The 17,342-nt window shown below is 43.1% G+C and overlaps 1 protein-coding gene across 1 annotated transcript in view; it reads right to left on the minus strand.

Moving 5' to 3' along the window:
* Positions 1 to 1,703: 1,703 nt before the first annotated feature.
* dvl3b (dishevelled segment polarity protein 3b) overlaps positions 1,704 to 17,342 on the minus strand; it is a gene marked incomplete at both ends in the record, with an annotated part of 30,488 nt that continues 14,849 nt past the window's right edge. Inside the window, 9 exons of the mRNA XM_080731144.1 lie at positions 1,704 to 1,841; positions 1,956 to 2,023; positions 7,618 to 7,815; positions 8,813 to 8,980; positions 10,257 to 10,391; positions 11,439 to 11,519; positions 14,245 to 14,312; positions 14,856 to 14,932; positions 15,830 to 15,969. Coding sequence (XP_080587270.1) covers positions 1,704 to 1,841; positions 1,956 to 2,023; positions 7,618 to 7,815; positions 8,813 to 8,980; positions 10,257 to 10,391; positions 11,439 to 11,519; positions 14,245 to 14,312; positions 14,856 to 14,932; positions 15,830 to 15,969 — 1,073 coding nt within the window. The remainder of the gene's footprint in view (positions 1,842 to 1,955; positions 2,024 to 7,617; positions 7,816 to 8,812; positions 8,981 to 10,256; positions 10,392 to 11,438; positions 11,520 to 14,244; positions 14,313 to 14,855; positions 14,933 to 15,829; positions 15,970 to 17,342) is intronic.

The raw sequence follows: 17,342 nt of genomic DNA on the forward strand, positions 1-17,342 counted from the left end.
ATGTAAAATGTCATAATCGTGACAGCCCTAGTGTGTGTGTGCGCGCGCACGTGTGTGTGTGTGCGCGCGTGTGTGTGTGTGTGTGTGTGTGTGTGTGTGTGTGTGTGTGTGTGTGTGTGTGTGTGTGTGAGATTGCACACGCGAGTGCGTGCATGCATCGCCTGGTCAGTTTATTACCATGACGACACCTGATGGAAATGAACCAAACTCTGGACTTTGTGTGGAACTGGAAAAGAGCTCGGAAATGGATATCAAAGTCCCTTCTCACAAGCGCTCTGTTGGGCTGCCTCTCAGTATGTGGACTTCACATTAAAAGTCCTGTTTAAAGTCCCAGTCCACATACTGTATGTCCCATGGCGCGGTCGAAAGCCGCGGAAAAATCATCTCGGTTCAACAAATGTTCACGTCAATTAGTTTTATGTCAATACAGGAGCTTTGCATGACATTTTTCATTTCTCTATCTTTGCCTTCATTTAGCCTTTCATATCCTATGAATTATGCAAGTGTGGCGGAGAGAGTCGCAGCCCCAGCCTGAAGCCTCGAAAGTCTAGTATCTGCCCTCATTCCATAGGTTAAGATATTGGACTTTCACGCGGGACACCCGGGTTCGAAGCCGGGTGGGGAGGTTCGGATCACCTCCGTTACACATGTAGGCCAGATTGATCCTCCAGAATTTGAGCAATCCAAAAGAAGGAAAAAGAAAAAAGCTTTTTGGGGGAAGTGTGCCTTTTAGTGGGCCAGTGTTAATTCAAGGACACCATAGACATAGAAAGGTAGACGCCTCCTTCGGCTCTGGTTCATGTGCATCGAGGGACCAAGGGAATCCGTGTGCATCGCTTCCACGTGCGTCACACATACGGAAGTCGCTAGGCCAATCAGAGGCAGGTGGGGGCGGGTCTTTATGTACGCAGCCTGTAAGAACATCTGAGCCGCGCAGCCGCACAACATTAGCAAATGGGTGGATTGATAAGTCACGGAAAAGACGCGCTGTGATTGGCCAGTAGTCACTTTGACTGGCAGCGTTCCCTTGGTTTTCCCAAGAAGACTCAGAGAAGGAGAAGTCACGCCCACACCACGCCTATCCGCCATGACACTTTCGGTGGCAAAACCTGCACCGGAAGCTCGATGAATAACATTGGCGTCTATGAGCGCCGGCTGGGACAGCTCATGAACAAAAAATAATTCTGAACGATAGAGACCGTTGTTGTATAATCGCTCCAGGAATATAAAAGAAGACATATCACAGGTATTTTTACAATCACATGCTTTTCAATGTGCATGGTACATAATGTTATTGAGGCAGCTAAACAGAGGCAGGTATAGTTTCTGTCTCTGAGCTATCGCGAGAGTTGGTTTCCAGACAGGGAATGGTGGAGAGTCTCGCGATACTAGCTAGTTCAGAAACATAATTTGTGCTCTTTAGATGCCTCTATAATGTTATACAGCGTACTCACCGAAAAGCAACACAGCACAAAACAATGTGTGACATGTTTTCTTTTATATTCCTGAGCCGAGTATTTTATAAAGGTCTCTATCGTTCAGAATTATTTTTTGTTCATGCGCTGTCCCAGCCGGCGCTCATAGACTCCAATGTTATTCACCGAACTTCCGGTGCTAGTTTTGCGAACGAGGCATCTAGCTTTTTATATCCGTGATCGTGACCTCATCGCGACATCCTCATCAGCGCTACTTCCTGGGTGCAGTCACATGACGTCCACAAAGAACTCGCTGGGGTTTCCCATGGCGAGACGGAAGGACTGCCTGGAGCCCCCCGACAGCCCCGGGGGGGACGAGGAGGAGGCGTCGCCTCCTTCCTGGCCCCTCCCCTCCTGAGCCTGGCCCTGGTCAGGGGGCGGGGCCGGGGGTGGGGGGGAGGAGGAGGACGCAGGAGGAGGAGGAGGCGGGGCCTTGTCTGAGGAGGTGGAGTTGAGGAGGAGGAGCTCTGCCTCGCTGACTCCTGCTGCTGCTGCTGCGCCTCCTTTCACCTCCTTCTGACTGCGGTTTGATCCACTGCTGTGACTCCCTGAGAGGACAGACAGACATGATCAGTATTAGGGGTGTAACGATACACTTTAATAGCGATTCGATACGCATCACGATACATGGTTGACGATACGATACAAAGACGATATCAGTTCATTCATGGCGATAAGATACGATTCTATTCAATGATTTATAATCGATATAGTAACTATTTAGCAAAGAAATTAAATCTGTGTGAAAGGTGTGGATAGTGGGAAGGGAAACATGTATTATTATGGATATAAATAAGTAAACAGTGATTATCTGCCAAATACATGGACATTGTATATTGACAAACCCGCACCTTGACATGAACCCAGAGATTACACTCATTTATTGATAGACCAGTGTAGCTACCGGTATATGGAAAGGAAAAGTAATTAAACCCCTCCTTTTATTTTTTTTTCTTCTTAAAAATGCTAAATGCAATGCACAAGTAGGTAGTATCGATACAATCGATTCTTTGCACTGCCGATTTAATAGATATACCCAGGGGGCAAAGGAAGGTGTGCTGCATTTGCCCCGACATAAAAAGTTGTCCACCAGAAATATTATCTATGACCCAGTAGGATCACAACCTATATGGACAACCCGGTCAATTTGTACAACAAAGTCCAATATGGCCGCCTCAATATTAGCCCCTATTAGTTTTAATGGGGGGTGAATAGGGCAAAAAAACTGAGGGATATTTCCACGAAACTTCACAGGTTGATCAATGGTATACATATGAATTTTTTTTGTATTGCAAGTTTCCATGAAATCCAATATGGCCGCCACAATATGGCCGCCATAATGTCAGGACCCAGAAAATAGGTTTTGCCTCTAACTTCTGAACCAGATGAGCTAGAAACGCAAACTTGGTGTCTATTTCATGGTGTCTGACCATGGGAGACTCAATGGAATAGCTAATTGCCAGACCCATGAAATGGGTAGGCCTACATAAGCAAATGTCGGTCTGTCCGGGTTTTCTATATAAAGGGTATATATGATGATGACATGATGATGACATGCCTACAAAAGGCATGATGTCATAAATGATGATGACAGACAGGGGGTCTGGCACAACCAGGTTGACCTGGTCTAGTTTTATTATTGGGTGTGTCTGGACCTTTATTGTGCATATTTGCAAGATGGTGGACTCCCAAAATAGAGCTTTAACATAATTTCTACCATTATTGTTGACTGCTTTTGCAAATACAAGCAATATGAATCCATTTGCTAAGATTTATGGCACAGAAGGGACTTATACCTGTATTATTCTTGAGTTTGCATGTTGTCAAAATGGCTGTAAACGAGATATTATATTTCCTGTCCGATTCTACTGTATGTAGTTGTAGCAAAGACTTCAGATAAAATCAGAGACCAAAACAATGTATCTTAGAAATTATTTTTTTATTTAAAAAATAAAATAAAAAAGAGAGAGATTATCTCAATGAAATGAATGCAACTGCCTTTTTGGGTCTTTCACACATAGACATGCACATGCTTTCCAACAACTTCAGCTTCAGGGAAATTATAATGAACACATGATTAAAACAGGCTGCATTATAATGCAAATAATTGCTAGTCACTATCACTGTCATGTGTACCTATCCTGCTGCATCTTGTCTCCAGTCCTTGGCAACGACACCCCAAGTAGCATGCAATTCCCTTCTTCGCACATGAAGTTCAATCACCCGAGAGAGACTTGGAGTAGAACCGCTGCTCCTTCACTTGGTAAGGAGTCAGCTTAGGTGGTTCGGGCATCTAGTACGGATGCCCCCCGAGCGCCTTCCTAGGAAGGTCCTCGATGCACGTCCCACTGGGAGGAGACCCCGTGGCAGACCTAAGACCAGATGGAAGGATTATATATCCAGACTGGCCTGGGAACGCCTCGGTATACTCCCAGAGGGAGTGGAGGAAGTTGCGCAGGATAAGGAAATCTGGAAGTCTCAGTTGGAACTGTTACCCCCGCGACCCGATTCCGGATAAGCGGTTGAAGATGGATGGATGGATGGATGGCACATGAACAGTTTTTCTGGCAGCCTTTGATACAGCTACATGATATTGCCTTGTCCATTGATATAGGCCAGGCTGGCTCTGTAGATGGACAGGGGACTGCCTTCCCATCACTGAGAGACCATCCATATTCAGTGAAGCAAGGGATGTCTGGCTTCGCGATGTGTGCAGTTTTATCTATTATGGCTGCAAGAGCAGCTCTTTTCAGGTGCAGGCCAAAGGCATTTTCTGTAGGTGGCAGCAGCTTCAACAGGGTTGATCGGTTATTTAGGAACTTGTACACTCTCAGCTTTGCCAGGTCAAAGTCCTCCGAATCGTCAGCTTTTGATGCATATACAGCTATTGTGAGGTCTCTAGCCTGAATCTTGACATCCTCTGAGAGGGAATAAGAGGAATTTTCACCAAACTCCTGAAGTGCAGGGAGATCTAGACCCATGCTGGTCTTGAACCATGCCTTCTTTCCAGTGAAAAAGGGATAGCTGGTGGTATCTCTGCCACTCAGGCTGTGAATAAAGGGCAGGGCACGACACTGTGCGAGTCCAAGGGCTGAGACCATGTGATGGATAGGAAGATATGCATCCTGCTCTGTTCTCACCCACAGCTCTGGAAGGTCTAGGAGGTGGGTGGCAGCATGATATAGATGCCTATATCATGCTGCCGCCATGGGAAGGCAGTCCCCTGTCCATCTACAGAGCCAGCCTGGCCTATATCAATGGACAAGGCAATATCATGTAGCTGTATCAAAGGCTGCCAGAAAAACTGTTCATGTGCGAAGAAGGGAATTGCATGCTACTTGGGGTGTCGTTGCCAAGGACTGGAGACAAGATGCAGCAGGATAGGTACACATGACAGTGATAGTGACTAGCAATTATTTGCATTATAATGCAGCCTGTTTTAATCATGTGTTCATTATAATTTCCCTGAAGCTGAAGTTGTTGGAAAGTCTATGTGTGAAAGACCCAAAAAGGCAGTTGCATTCATTTCATTGAGATAATCTCTCTCTTTTTTTTTTTTTTTTTTACATTACATTGTTTTGGTCTCTGATTTTATCTGAAGTCTTTGCTACAACTACATACAGTAGAATCGGACAGGAAATATAATATCTCATTTACAGCCATTTTGACAACATGCAAACTCAAGAATAATACAGGTATAAGTCCCTTCTGTGCCATAAATCTTAGCAAATGGATTCATATTGCTTGTATTTGCAAAAGCAGTCAACAATCATGGTAGAAATTATGTTAAAGCTCTATTTTGGGAATCCACCATCTTGCAAATATGCACAATAAAGGTCCAGACACACCCAATAATAAAACTAGCTATTCCATTGAGTCTCCCATGGTCAGACACCATGAAATAGACACCAAGTTTGCGTTTCTAGCTCATCTGGTTCAGAAGTTAGAGGCAAAACCTATTTTCTGGGTCCTTACATTATGGCGGCCATATTGTGGCGGCCATATTGGATTTCATGGAAACTTGCAATACAAAAAATGTTCATATGTATACCATTGATCAACCTGTGAAGTTTCGTGGAAATATCCCTCAGTTTAAAATTTTGCTCTATTCACCCCCCATTAAAACTAATAGGGGCTAATATTGAGGCGGCCATATTGGACTTTGTTGTACAAATAGACCGTTTGTCAGCCTTCTGATTGGTCCCTGAGACTCCCTGACTGGCCAACCAGAAAAAAACATTCACTTTTTGCTATCGGGGGTGGAGTTTGTGCAGTGGAGAATGTTGCTTCAGGCTTTCAAAAACTGTCCGCAGTGCGCGACACGGAGATCGGCCGGTACGGTGATAGCGACGGCAAGCGTCAAGCGATCTCGCTCATCATAACGAATAAGCTTCAACAAACTAGTTCACATGTACCTTATCAATGGTCTAAGAGTCACGATTGGGTACATATAATTTAAATGGGCAGAATTACGAAAAGCCAGCCTATTATGTGAGGAGAAACATTCTCTCTGTCCTCTTCCTAGTACCCAAGATGCAATGCGCTTCTCTTTCTATCTCTGATCCAGAGGATTAAACTAATTAAAACATTTATTTTTCGGGGGAAAACTACTGTTTTGCTATGTAATTACTGTACCTTTTTCTTCCCTTTTTATTAATATCACGTAGATGTGTTTTTTGTGGTACTTTATATAGCTGTAATGAGGCTATGAAGGGGAAAAAAATCCCATCCACTTCCACTATAAAAGAATCTGCAAAGAGGATTCTGTCCCACTGGGATTAAACACATTAAAACATATATTTTCGGGTAAACCCCCTGTTTTGCAATGTAACTACTGTACCTTTGTCTTCCCTTTTTATTAATATCACCTAGGTGTTTTTCCTTTGGTACTTTATATAGCTGTAATGAGGCTATGAAGGGGAAAAAAATCCCATCCACTTCCACTATAAAAACAATCTGCCCAGGGTTAATGTCCCATCATAGTAACAGGGCAGAATGGGGCGGGATTTACAAAAGGGTTTATTGACCGGGTTGTCCATATAGGTTGTGATCCTACTGGGTCATAGATAATATTTCTGGTGGACAACTTTTTATGTCGGGGCAAATGCAGGTTTCCTAAAAAAAGGCTGGTTTGCCCCCTGGGTAATACAAAATAAAACGATATGATTCGATTTTAGCTGTTTTCATTTCAATATACTTCGATTTTTTAAGTTAAAAACGATATTTTGATACAGTTACTATATCGTTACACACCTAATCAGTATGTATGTTAGCTCACTGGTGCCCAAACACTGGGTCGGGACCCATTTGTGGGTCGCCGACAAATTTTTATGGGTCCATGAAATTTTGGTTTCCTACATTTTGTTTTTAATTATTTCAAAAATAATTAAAAAAACAAGTTTTTCATGATTAAAGAAAAAAAATCAATGATGTTTCTAAGTAATGTCATGAATAAATAAAAGACAAATCTAAGACATTCCATAAATTAGAAGATTTGTTTTTTTTAAGAAGTAGCTGAACAATCTCACAACGCTGCGGGAAGTGACGTGTTGTGAGATTGTGATTGTGAGATTGATGGGTGAGGGCCAGATATAATATAGTGGCCCTCTCCATCATCAAAGCTGCCCACCCCTGCTGTAGTGTAGATCAGGGGTTCTCAAACCTTTTTTGTCTCAGGGCACTCCATAAATATTGTTTTAATCCGAGGCACCCCTACATTATAATTTTCACTCCCAGTACATTATATTTATAGCATATCGTCGTTGTCGGGTGGAAACCTTATATGTCCAAAACCGTTCCTTTTGTATTTATCATCTATAAAATGTACTAAACTAGTGAAAACAGCAGATCTACAAGCACACAACGCCGCCCGACAGTGACGATATTTTAATGTTTATATTGTGAGGAAAACGTTGAGATAACAGCCATTTTGGTTAGAACTGACTGAAAATAACTTTGTACTTCAAGTTTAAAATGATACTACATATATTTTCAAGTGTCCAAATAAATTCCAAATATTATCAAATTATCTCGCGGCACCCCTGGACTGCCATCACGGCACCCCAGGGTGCCCCGTCACCCACTTTGAAAACCCCTGGTGTAGATACATAGACAGACAGACAGACAGACAGACAGGTCTCACCATCACTGTGGTGGGTTAGGGTCTCCTCAGCTCCTCTCCAGAGTGGGAGGTGTTGGAGGAGGGGGTGGGGGGCGGTGCTGCTGTAGGGGTGGGGGGGACAGTGAGGGGGGCGCAGGGAGGCCAAGGTGTCCTGGTCAGAGCCACCCCCGCCACGACTGGAAACACCACACGGATCTACCAGAGACAGAACGCCCATGCCTGAGGACAGAGAAATACATTAGATCTACCAGAGACAGAACCCCCATGCCTGAGGACAGAGAAATACATTAGTTAGACCAGTGTTTCTCAACCTTTTTTCTGCATGGGCACACTTTTCATGTCCCAAGAATCCATGGTCACACCAACATAATAAGGGGGTGTAAATATCATCACTGTCGGGAAGAAACCTTGTATCTCCAAGTTTCAAATGTGTAAGTTTCTTCACAAAGTAAAGCACTGCTTCATCATACAAGGCTGTCGCACAACAGTAGTGAAAACAGCAGATCTACAAGCACACAACGCCTCGCACCACGAGGCGTTGTATATCGGCTGTTTTCACTAGTTTAAATCATTTCTAAAATGATAAATACAATGTTGGCTTTCAAGCTGTTTCAAGGGGCACACTTGACCCTTCTCAGAGGCACACCAAAGGTCCCCAGGCACAGTGGTTGAGAAACACTGAGTTAGACTCCAGAAAGGGCAAAAAATCCTTGATTATGCGATGAAATATGCAGGGTTTTTATGTTAATTTTTCGGTGAAATTGCGGAAAAGTTCCGGAATATGCGAAACGTTGTGAAATATGTGACATGCAAAATATGCAGAAAGTTGCAAAATATGCTAAAAGTTGTGAATTACGTGAAATATGCGGGGGTTTATGTGATTTTATGCTGTGAAATATGTGGGTAGTTCCGAAACATGCGGGCGGAAAAATGCAATTAATGCAGACTTTTGGAAAATATGTGACCCCTGCATAATCTGCGGCATTTGGCTGATTATGCGGGAAATGATGCGATGGCATAATGGCATCTTCCTGGAGGATCTGATTAGTGCATCTCAGAACAATAAGCAACAGAGACAGACAGACAGACAGACAGACAGTGGGATACAGACAGACAGACAGACAGACAGACAGACAGACAGACAGTGGGATACAGACAGACAGACAGACAGACAGACAGACAGTGGGATACAGACGGACGGACAGAGAGGACTCACTGCCACACAGATCTCCAAAGATGTAGTAGCACTGTTCAGAGAAGGTGATCTTGTTGACGGTGTGTCTGATGTATCCGGCCTTCAGGAGGTTGTTGGAGTATCGGCGAGCCTCCCGCCGGTCGGTGAACCCTTCCACGTTACGGTACAGCCAGTCCACTACGTCTGAGCCTGCAGGAGAGACGAGGAGAGACATTTTACAACCAGTCCACTAGTCTGAGCCTGCAGGAGGGAGGAGAGACCATTTTGTTCAATCAAAAAAAGAAACGCATTAGTAGGACAATGGCCGGGTTTCCCAAAGCGATTTTAGCCCATCGTAGCTCACGCATGGTCGTAGAGACCAAGCCCCGATCGTCATGTTCCTGTGTTTATATGTGTTTATACGGGCAGAGCAACTTATTTATCTCCCTACAACTACACCAACATTCAGATTTCACAAATAAAGTGCTTAATAAAGTCTCACACCTGTCTAAATACGGTACAGCATTCTATAATTAACCGTATCCTCTGTGTTCTTTAATAAGAAGCCTTTTTATCCTATCGTTTTCTGTGTTTCTGCGCACCAACCCCATCTATTGAACACTGAGATGTGGCCGTGGCCTTGCATAAATGGGTCCGGAAATACATGGGAAAACAGAAAGCGATCGGCTTCTTATTAAAGAACACAGAGGATACGGGTACAAGAAAGTAAAAAAAAAGGGACATGAGCTACCAAGATATCAGTGGTTCTCAAAGTGCATTCCAGAGACTCTGTTGGTTGCTTCAGGGGTAGTCTCGCGTAGCCAGACAACTATTCCACAATCTCTGAATGCTATATAGAGACTGGAACAGCAGCTCCCTAACGGCGAGTAATGGAAACGGGCATTACCGTTCAAGAAAATATATTTTAAAATGTCATTTCTGCTAAGCAGCAAGCTAAACATGCTTATTATTTATATAATGATAAATGTGTGCGATGTGAGACGGAAACGGAAGTGACAAGGAGGCTTCACTTCCGCTTCATCTCGCACTCATCATTTCTATTCCGGTTTGCCAGACTGTATGCCAGGAGCATTTGACCAAATCGCGGAGGCAACAGTCTGGCCACGCAAGACTACTTTAGGGGGGTCTAAATTGACCCATAGAAGTGACCCTGATGGGTCCATTTGGTTCCATTTGTACACTGTCAGAGTTAAGGGGAGACCTTGAAATGTAAAAGTTAAAGAAACACTGAGCTATATCATCCCACTACAATATTTATTTTGACATCAATTACATTGAAGATTACATTTGACTAAGGAGCTATCGAAAGTATCAGACCGGTTAGGAGTGTTTGTGTTGTACTGTTGTGTTATGAGTATGAGAATATGTTATTGACGATATGGGTCGAGACCCCAAGAAGAGCATCTGCTGTAACTGTATGCTAAACTAATGGGGATCTAATAAATAAAACCAATCAAATTCTGACCAATGAAAGCGTTGGGGATGGTGATCTTCAGCCACATCCTGTCTCGAACCTCCAGCCCTGACTCTGGGTTGGCCATCGCCTTGGCAACCATGGCCATGTCACTGTGGATGGACAGCTGACAGTCCTCCTGCAGAGCTGAGACACACACACACACACACACACACACACACACACACACACACACACACACACACACGCACACAGACACACACACACACACACAGACACGCACACGCACACGCACACACACACACACACACACACACACGCACACACAGACACGCACACACACACACACAGACACACACACACACACACACACACACACACACACACACACACACACAGACAGACAGACAGACGAACAATATTGCTATAATCACTTAAGCCGTATACATTTTGTTGTCATAGTGATCATGGTGTTTTGATGATAGTGATTGGTTGCCAAATGTTTTATTATTATTATTTTGTTTTTAATCATACATTTTTATCCCATGATTTTGTAACCCGGTGTCAATTATCTAATGTAATCCTGGGCGCTACACTCCCTCTGCCATCCTGGGGAGAGCAACGGACTGAACCCATGCTTCCTTCTATGCATGAGGAGTCCAAGTCGCTTCTTTTCACCTGGGAGTTTCCCCGGTTAGACATAGCACGTGGAAGGAACACGTTATTCCAACAAGTTGAGGCAGTATAGAGACCAGGATTACTGCATGTTTTTTGTAAGGGTACCTACCCTAGGGGACAGGGGGAGAACATGCAAACTCCACACAGAAAGGCCCTATCGCCAACCCCACCTATAGGGTGTGGGCACTGATGACGTGGAGGAGAGAACACGCCCCCAGCGCCCACAGCGTCCCCCGGTGGGAATCGAACCCAGGACCTTCTAGCTGTGAGGAGAAGCGCTAACGACTGCGCCACCGTGCCCCCTCCCCACATGGTTGTCATGGAGATGTTTAGATGATAGTGATTGGTTACCATAGTGAGGTTGTCATAGTGATAGAGATGTTTAGATGATAGTGATTGGTTGCCATAGTGAGGTTGTCATAGTGATGGAGATGTTAGATGATAGTGATTGGTTACCATAGTGAGGTTGTTGTGGTGATAGAGATGTTAGATGATAGTGATTGGTTACCATAGTGAGGTTGTCATGGAGATGTTTAGATGATAGTGATTGGTTACCATAGTGAGGTTGGAGTCCTGTTGTCATGGCGACAGTGTGGGACACCCAGGCAGCGGGATCTATGGGCCGGACGGGCTCACCTGTCACAACAACAAGACACCATTTACACATTTAAAGGGATAGTTCACTTTAAAAAAAAAACACCCTGAACAGTTTTTAATTTGCATGATTGAATATTTAGATATTTGATGTAAATGTTACCAGGCCCTCCAGGCCCAGGGCCTCTCCACATACACACCCATTGTAACTTCAAACTCCATTTTAACCATGATAGATTCATTAAAAACACCCATTATTTTTTCTGGTGACTCATATAACTCGATAACTTTTTTCATTTATTTTTAATAATAATTTTTTGTATTTCATTTTTTTCCATTTTCCCAAATAATTATTAAAAAATAAATGAAAAAAGTTATTGAAAAAACACGGCCTGCTCACGTATTAGGAGGGTAGTATGAGTCACCAGAAAAATAATGGGTGTTTTTAATGAATCTATCATGGTTAAAATGGAGTTTGAAGTTACAATGGGTGTGTGAGGGGAGAAAATCCCATAAGGTGTTTCCCTGTTGAAAGTGGAATATCCCTTTAAACATCGATATTATAAGACATGTGTAAATAAGACACCATTTACACATTGAAACATTTATATTGTTACTGTCGGCCAGAGAGCTCTTATCTCCATGTTCTAACTGTTTGTGTTTCTTTTTTCCTGCCCTACATCATCTTAAGCCCCCTTTCCACCGCAAGGTGGAACCAGAACTTTCAGGAACCTGAACCTATTTTTTTTGGTTCTGGTTTTGTTTCCATTCCAAACGGCCCGGTTCCAGACAAGGTCCCTGGAACCTTTTTTAGATCCTGCTCCTGAGGTAGAACTAAACCAGAGTTCTGGGAACCTATGGGCGGGGCCAGCAGCGCTGCTGCTCTTTTTTGGGACCTTTTAGTTATGGTTAAATAGAAACGTAAGCAGAACTTGGTCCCGGAACTTCACAGGTTCTTGAAATAAAAGTTCTTGGTTCTGGAAAGTTCAGATTCTAGTTCTGGTTCAGCCCTACAGTGGAGAGACGCCTATACTGTACTACAGCGTCACACCAAAGTAACACAGGTAGCAGATCCACAAGCTCAAAAGACGGTGCGAAGGACGGCACAAAGCGACTCGTTTTGATACCTACACTTTAACACCTTTCTAAATTAACCACTTAACTCTTTTGCAGCCGAACGAGCGCTTGTTTTTGTTTTCACGTGTCCTCTGCGCCATAACGAGCGTTCGATCTTTCCCCCGCCAGAGCCTGTCTGAGCAGATGAGGGGTGGTGCGGGTGTCTGCAGCAGAAGCCGCACCAGTTAACGCTAGTCTGTTATCTTCAACCCACATAAACAATAATGGCCGTGGGATCACTTCTCTGGTGGGTTTCTCAGCCTGGATCTGCTTCCTCTATTTCTATGTCTGAAAACTGGCGACTCGTTAAGCGGTGCAGCTGTATTTTACACAAGACTGCGATTGGAAATAATGGATGGCTATTTTTTTAAGGTACTTTGATGGCTGTGAGCAGACTATAAACAACCTGAATGGCAGTAAAAGAGTTAAAGTGGAATTTCACTTTAAAACACACATCACTCTGTAGAGTGCACAATAAAAGGGCAAAATCAGTCAAGAGAAAGGAAGACCTTAACGTGGTTAACATGGATGAAATCCACCCAGGTGGAAGGAAGCGGAACTCCAAAATAAAGGTTTGCAAGACACTGTGAGTCAGGTACAGTAACTGACTGGCTTGTGTCTCGCATACTTTTATTTTGGAGTGCCAATTCTTCCATCCACTTCGGTGGCTTTCATCCTCTTGAGTAAATCTTGTCAGCCGAGCACCCACGGCCAAAGGCAACCAGAAGACCTGGAAAAAGTGGTACTCAAATGTTTGACTTAAGTAAAAGTATCAATACTGCAATGTAGAAATACTCTGTTACAAGTAAAAGTCTGGAATTCAAAATGTACTTGAGTAAAAGAACGAAAGTATTGGCATCAAAATGTGCCAATTTTTTTAAATGGCAGATCTACAAGCTCACAACGTGCATTGTGAGCTTGTAGATCGGCTATTTTCAAATATAAAATAGGTCTAAAGTGGATTCATGTACATTTTATAATATTATAATTTATATCTGCAAAGTATCCAGTAACTAAAGTTTTCAAATAAATGTAGTGGAGTAAAAGTACAATATTTGGATTAGAAGTAGCCTATTGGAAATTGGAAATACTCAAGTAAACTACAAATACCTCAAAATTGTACTCAAGTACATTACTACCCGAAATTATCATAGTATGATAGAGTAGGTCACGTGGTCTCTCTGAAAACGCTCTGAAACTGTGTGAACTGCAGCCTCTTTCACACACTTCAATTGCGCAATCTCACAATGACATCATATAAATATTAACTAATATTTTAAGATGACTTCTTAAGGTGACAGTACCCCTTTAGATGACAGTCCTACTTTAAGTAAATGTACACCACTGTTAACATGGAGTTTGAAGGTGAACAGGCTCATATAGGAGGGATTCAACACCGCTAGTGTTAAGCACATCCCTGTATTCGTTGGTGCAGGACAAAAACACATCAAAGACATCAAAGAAAAGAACGAGATCGCACAAAACGACATTTCCTACTGTGCAGTTCAGCACAGCAACAGCCAACGGTCAAACACAGCTAGTCTTCCTCAGGTGAAGACAGGTAACTTTTATTGGTTGTTAGATTTTAAAGCCATGCTAAATAATTAAATACAATGAATGTGAAAGGTGTTTGTGAATGCAGAATACTCACTCCTGGGCAACGTGAAGCAGCCTCGCGGGCTCGGATCCCAACACTTAGCCACCGTCAGCGTCACTGGACTACAACACACACACAAACGTACGCACACGCACAGATTTTAACCCCTTAAAACCATGGAAACCATCTTCACATTCATTTTAACCATTATTTTATACCTTGGCTAATGGCTATTCCAAAATAGATTTGTGCAAATCTTTGAATATATACATTTTTTTAAAGCGAACATTTCTAACTCATATCTTTGCTTCTGGGGGTCCTTGAAACAACATATTTTGAGAATATAATACAAAACCAAATACATATAGTTTGACAAGGAAAGGTTTGAGCACCACTGATATAGCAATTAAGTTATTCAGATAGCTGTTAGGACTTTAAAAGGCATTTCTAGAATCGGCCTTGTGTCTTAACCCATTTAGGTCTAACCTATAGTTAGGCCTAAATCAGAAATTAGCCTACAAAAACAAATATGTTGTTACATACTGTACATTTACTGTAAGCCCCTCCCATTCACTAAAATGTGTTCCCGGCCTGAATTTTAATGCACAGGAAAGGGGTTCTGGTCCACAGTGAAAAGGTTCCAGTGAACAGTGTTCATGACTCACCCTGGTTTGTGGACGATTTCCCTGAGCACTCTGACAGCATCATCATTACTCATGTTCTCAAAGTTGATGTCATTGACCTGCAGACACACACACAATGAAACATACTGTACACCAGGGGTTTTCAAAGTGGGTGACGGGGCACCCTGGGGTGCTGTGACAGCAGTCCAGGGGTGCCGCGACATCATTTGATAATAGTTAGAATTTATATGGACACTTAAAAAATATATCTAGTATCATTTTAAACTTGAAGTACGTTATTTTCAGTCAGTTCTAACCAAAATATCTAAGTATTATCTCAATGTTTTCCTTGCAACATAATCACTAAAATATGCTATAAATATAAGGTGCTGTGAGTAAAAACTATGAATGTAATGTAGGGGTGCCTTGAATGAAAGATACATTTCTAGGGGTGCCTTGAGCCCCAAAAGTTTGGGAACCCCTGCTGTACACACACATTTTAACCATTTATTTATGTCCACACAAAGGAGATGCATAAGGACACAAATAATATAGGTGCAGTAGAGTTACATTTACAAAATCATGGCATATGTCCTCATGAATCATGATACAATAGCAAGTCACTTGGTACTCTAGGCAGTCTACGGGTATAAGTAGCAGCGTCTCCGCCATATGTGGCGGCTGCCGATTATAGCGGAGACGGCACAATACTCTGCCAGCCTTTTTGCCTTGGGCATCCCAAGTTGTTGAAACCCTCTAACAACCAGCCTGTGGGTGTAATGTCCTATGCTGCCAAATATAAAGACAAATAGTCTGCACCTGTTATAGTCCAGCTCTGAGATGGTATGTAGAAGTGGTTGGTATTTAATGACCTTGGTCACGCAACGCACGCACGCACGCACGCACGCACGCACGCACGCGCGCGCGCGCGCGCGCACACACACACACACACACACACACACACACACACACACACACACACACACACACACACACACACACACACACACACACACCTGCAGCAGCATGTCCCCCGGTTCTATCCGTCCGTCCGAGGCCACGGCTCCTCCTTTCATGATGGATCCGATGTAGATCCCTCCATCTCCTCTGTCGTTGCTCTGGCCTACGATACTGATGCCCAGGAAGTTGTACCTCTCTGTGGACACACACACACACACACACACACACACACACACACACACACACACACACACACACACACACACACACACACACACAGAGAGAAAGAACGAGGGAGAGAGATAGTGTTTTCAGAATCCACTGTACAAAGAAAGAAACGTTGGATTGTATGATACATTTAATATGAACAGCAACAGTATACTGTACATACAGACAGAGTATAAACCAGACTTTATATCATCCCTGTCGGGCAGAAACCTGTTATCTCCATATAGTGTATATATTTTCTTTTTCGTTGGTCCAGGCCGCTGCGCCCAAGAAACTAGAGAATTAAATTAAATTTATAAAAAGTAATCCAAAATCGGATCGCTTATCCGTGGCCCAGTAGTGCCCAGTTTGTCATACTTCCCTGTTAGGCCGCTAACCCGGAACCGGAAGTGCATTTTTTTTTGGCCGGAAGAAGCCGTTTCTCTGTACTTTCTGTTTCTTGCTGTTTACTTACATTGTAAACAGTGCTGATTTCATACGTGCAATACTTAATGATAGCATGAAATGCTTTTTTGAGTTTTTAGTTATTTTCAATGTGAGACATATTTCCTTGTGAAAATAACCGATCTACAATCTCACAACTTTTTGGATAGCAACGCGTCGTGAGCTTGAAGATCGACATAGATATTTTCACTAGATCTTGACCCCACACCCACAAATTTCTCTCGAGCTAAAATGTTTGGGAACCAATGATTGAGCAGTTTGAAAAACACTTAAACCCATTTTTCTCCTGGGATTTTTTAGTGATTGACATGAAACACTCTGTAGACCTTTCTCAAGGTTCACTGACGGCGGACAAACGGCTCAGATGGTAAAGTGCCTTTGACTCCAAAGTTCCCTGGTTTGAGCCTCACCTTCATTAAAATTGCATTGTACAAAACATGGCTGTGTAAATTAATGCAGGTGCAATATTTAAAGATAGCATGAAAAGCTTTTTTTGAGTAGTTATTTTCAATGTATGACATACAATATATCCTTGTGAAAATAACCGATCTCACAACTTTTAACTCGAGTTTCAATCCGTGTCGAGTACTGAGATGTTCATGAATGTCATTGTTCACTCTCGTTCTTTAATCCTCCATGCCATAACGAGCGTTCGTTCTTTTCCCTGTCTGAGCACTGTGAGCAGATGAGGGGGGGCGCGGGTGTGTACAGTAGCAGCAGCTCCCGTAACACTATAGTCTCAAATCTGAAGCGCACATAAACAACAATGGATCACTTTTCTCCTCCATTTCTATGGCTGGATCTAGTTTCTCCATTTCTATGCTCTACAACTGGTGCAACCGAGGGACAAACTTCAGCCTCGTTCATTGGAACAGAAGCGCCCGGTAGACTTGTTTT

This window comes from Nannobrachium achirus (genome assembly GCF_963921795.1).
Source record: "Nannobrachium achirus genome assembly, chromosome: 8".
Classification (NCBI taxonomy): Eukaryota; Metazoa; Chordata; class Actinopteri; order Myctophiformes; family Myctophidae; genus Nannobrachium; species Nannobrachium achirus.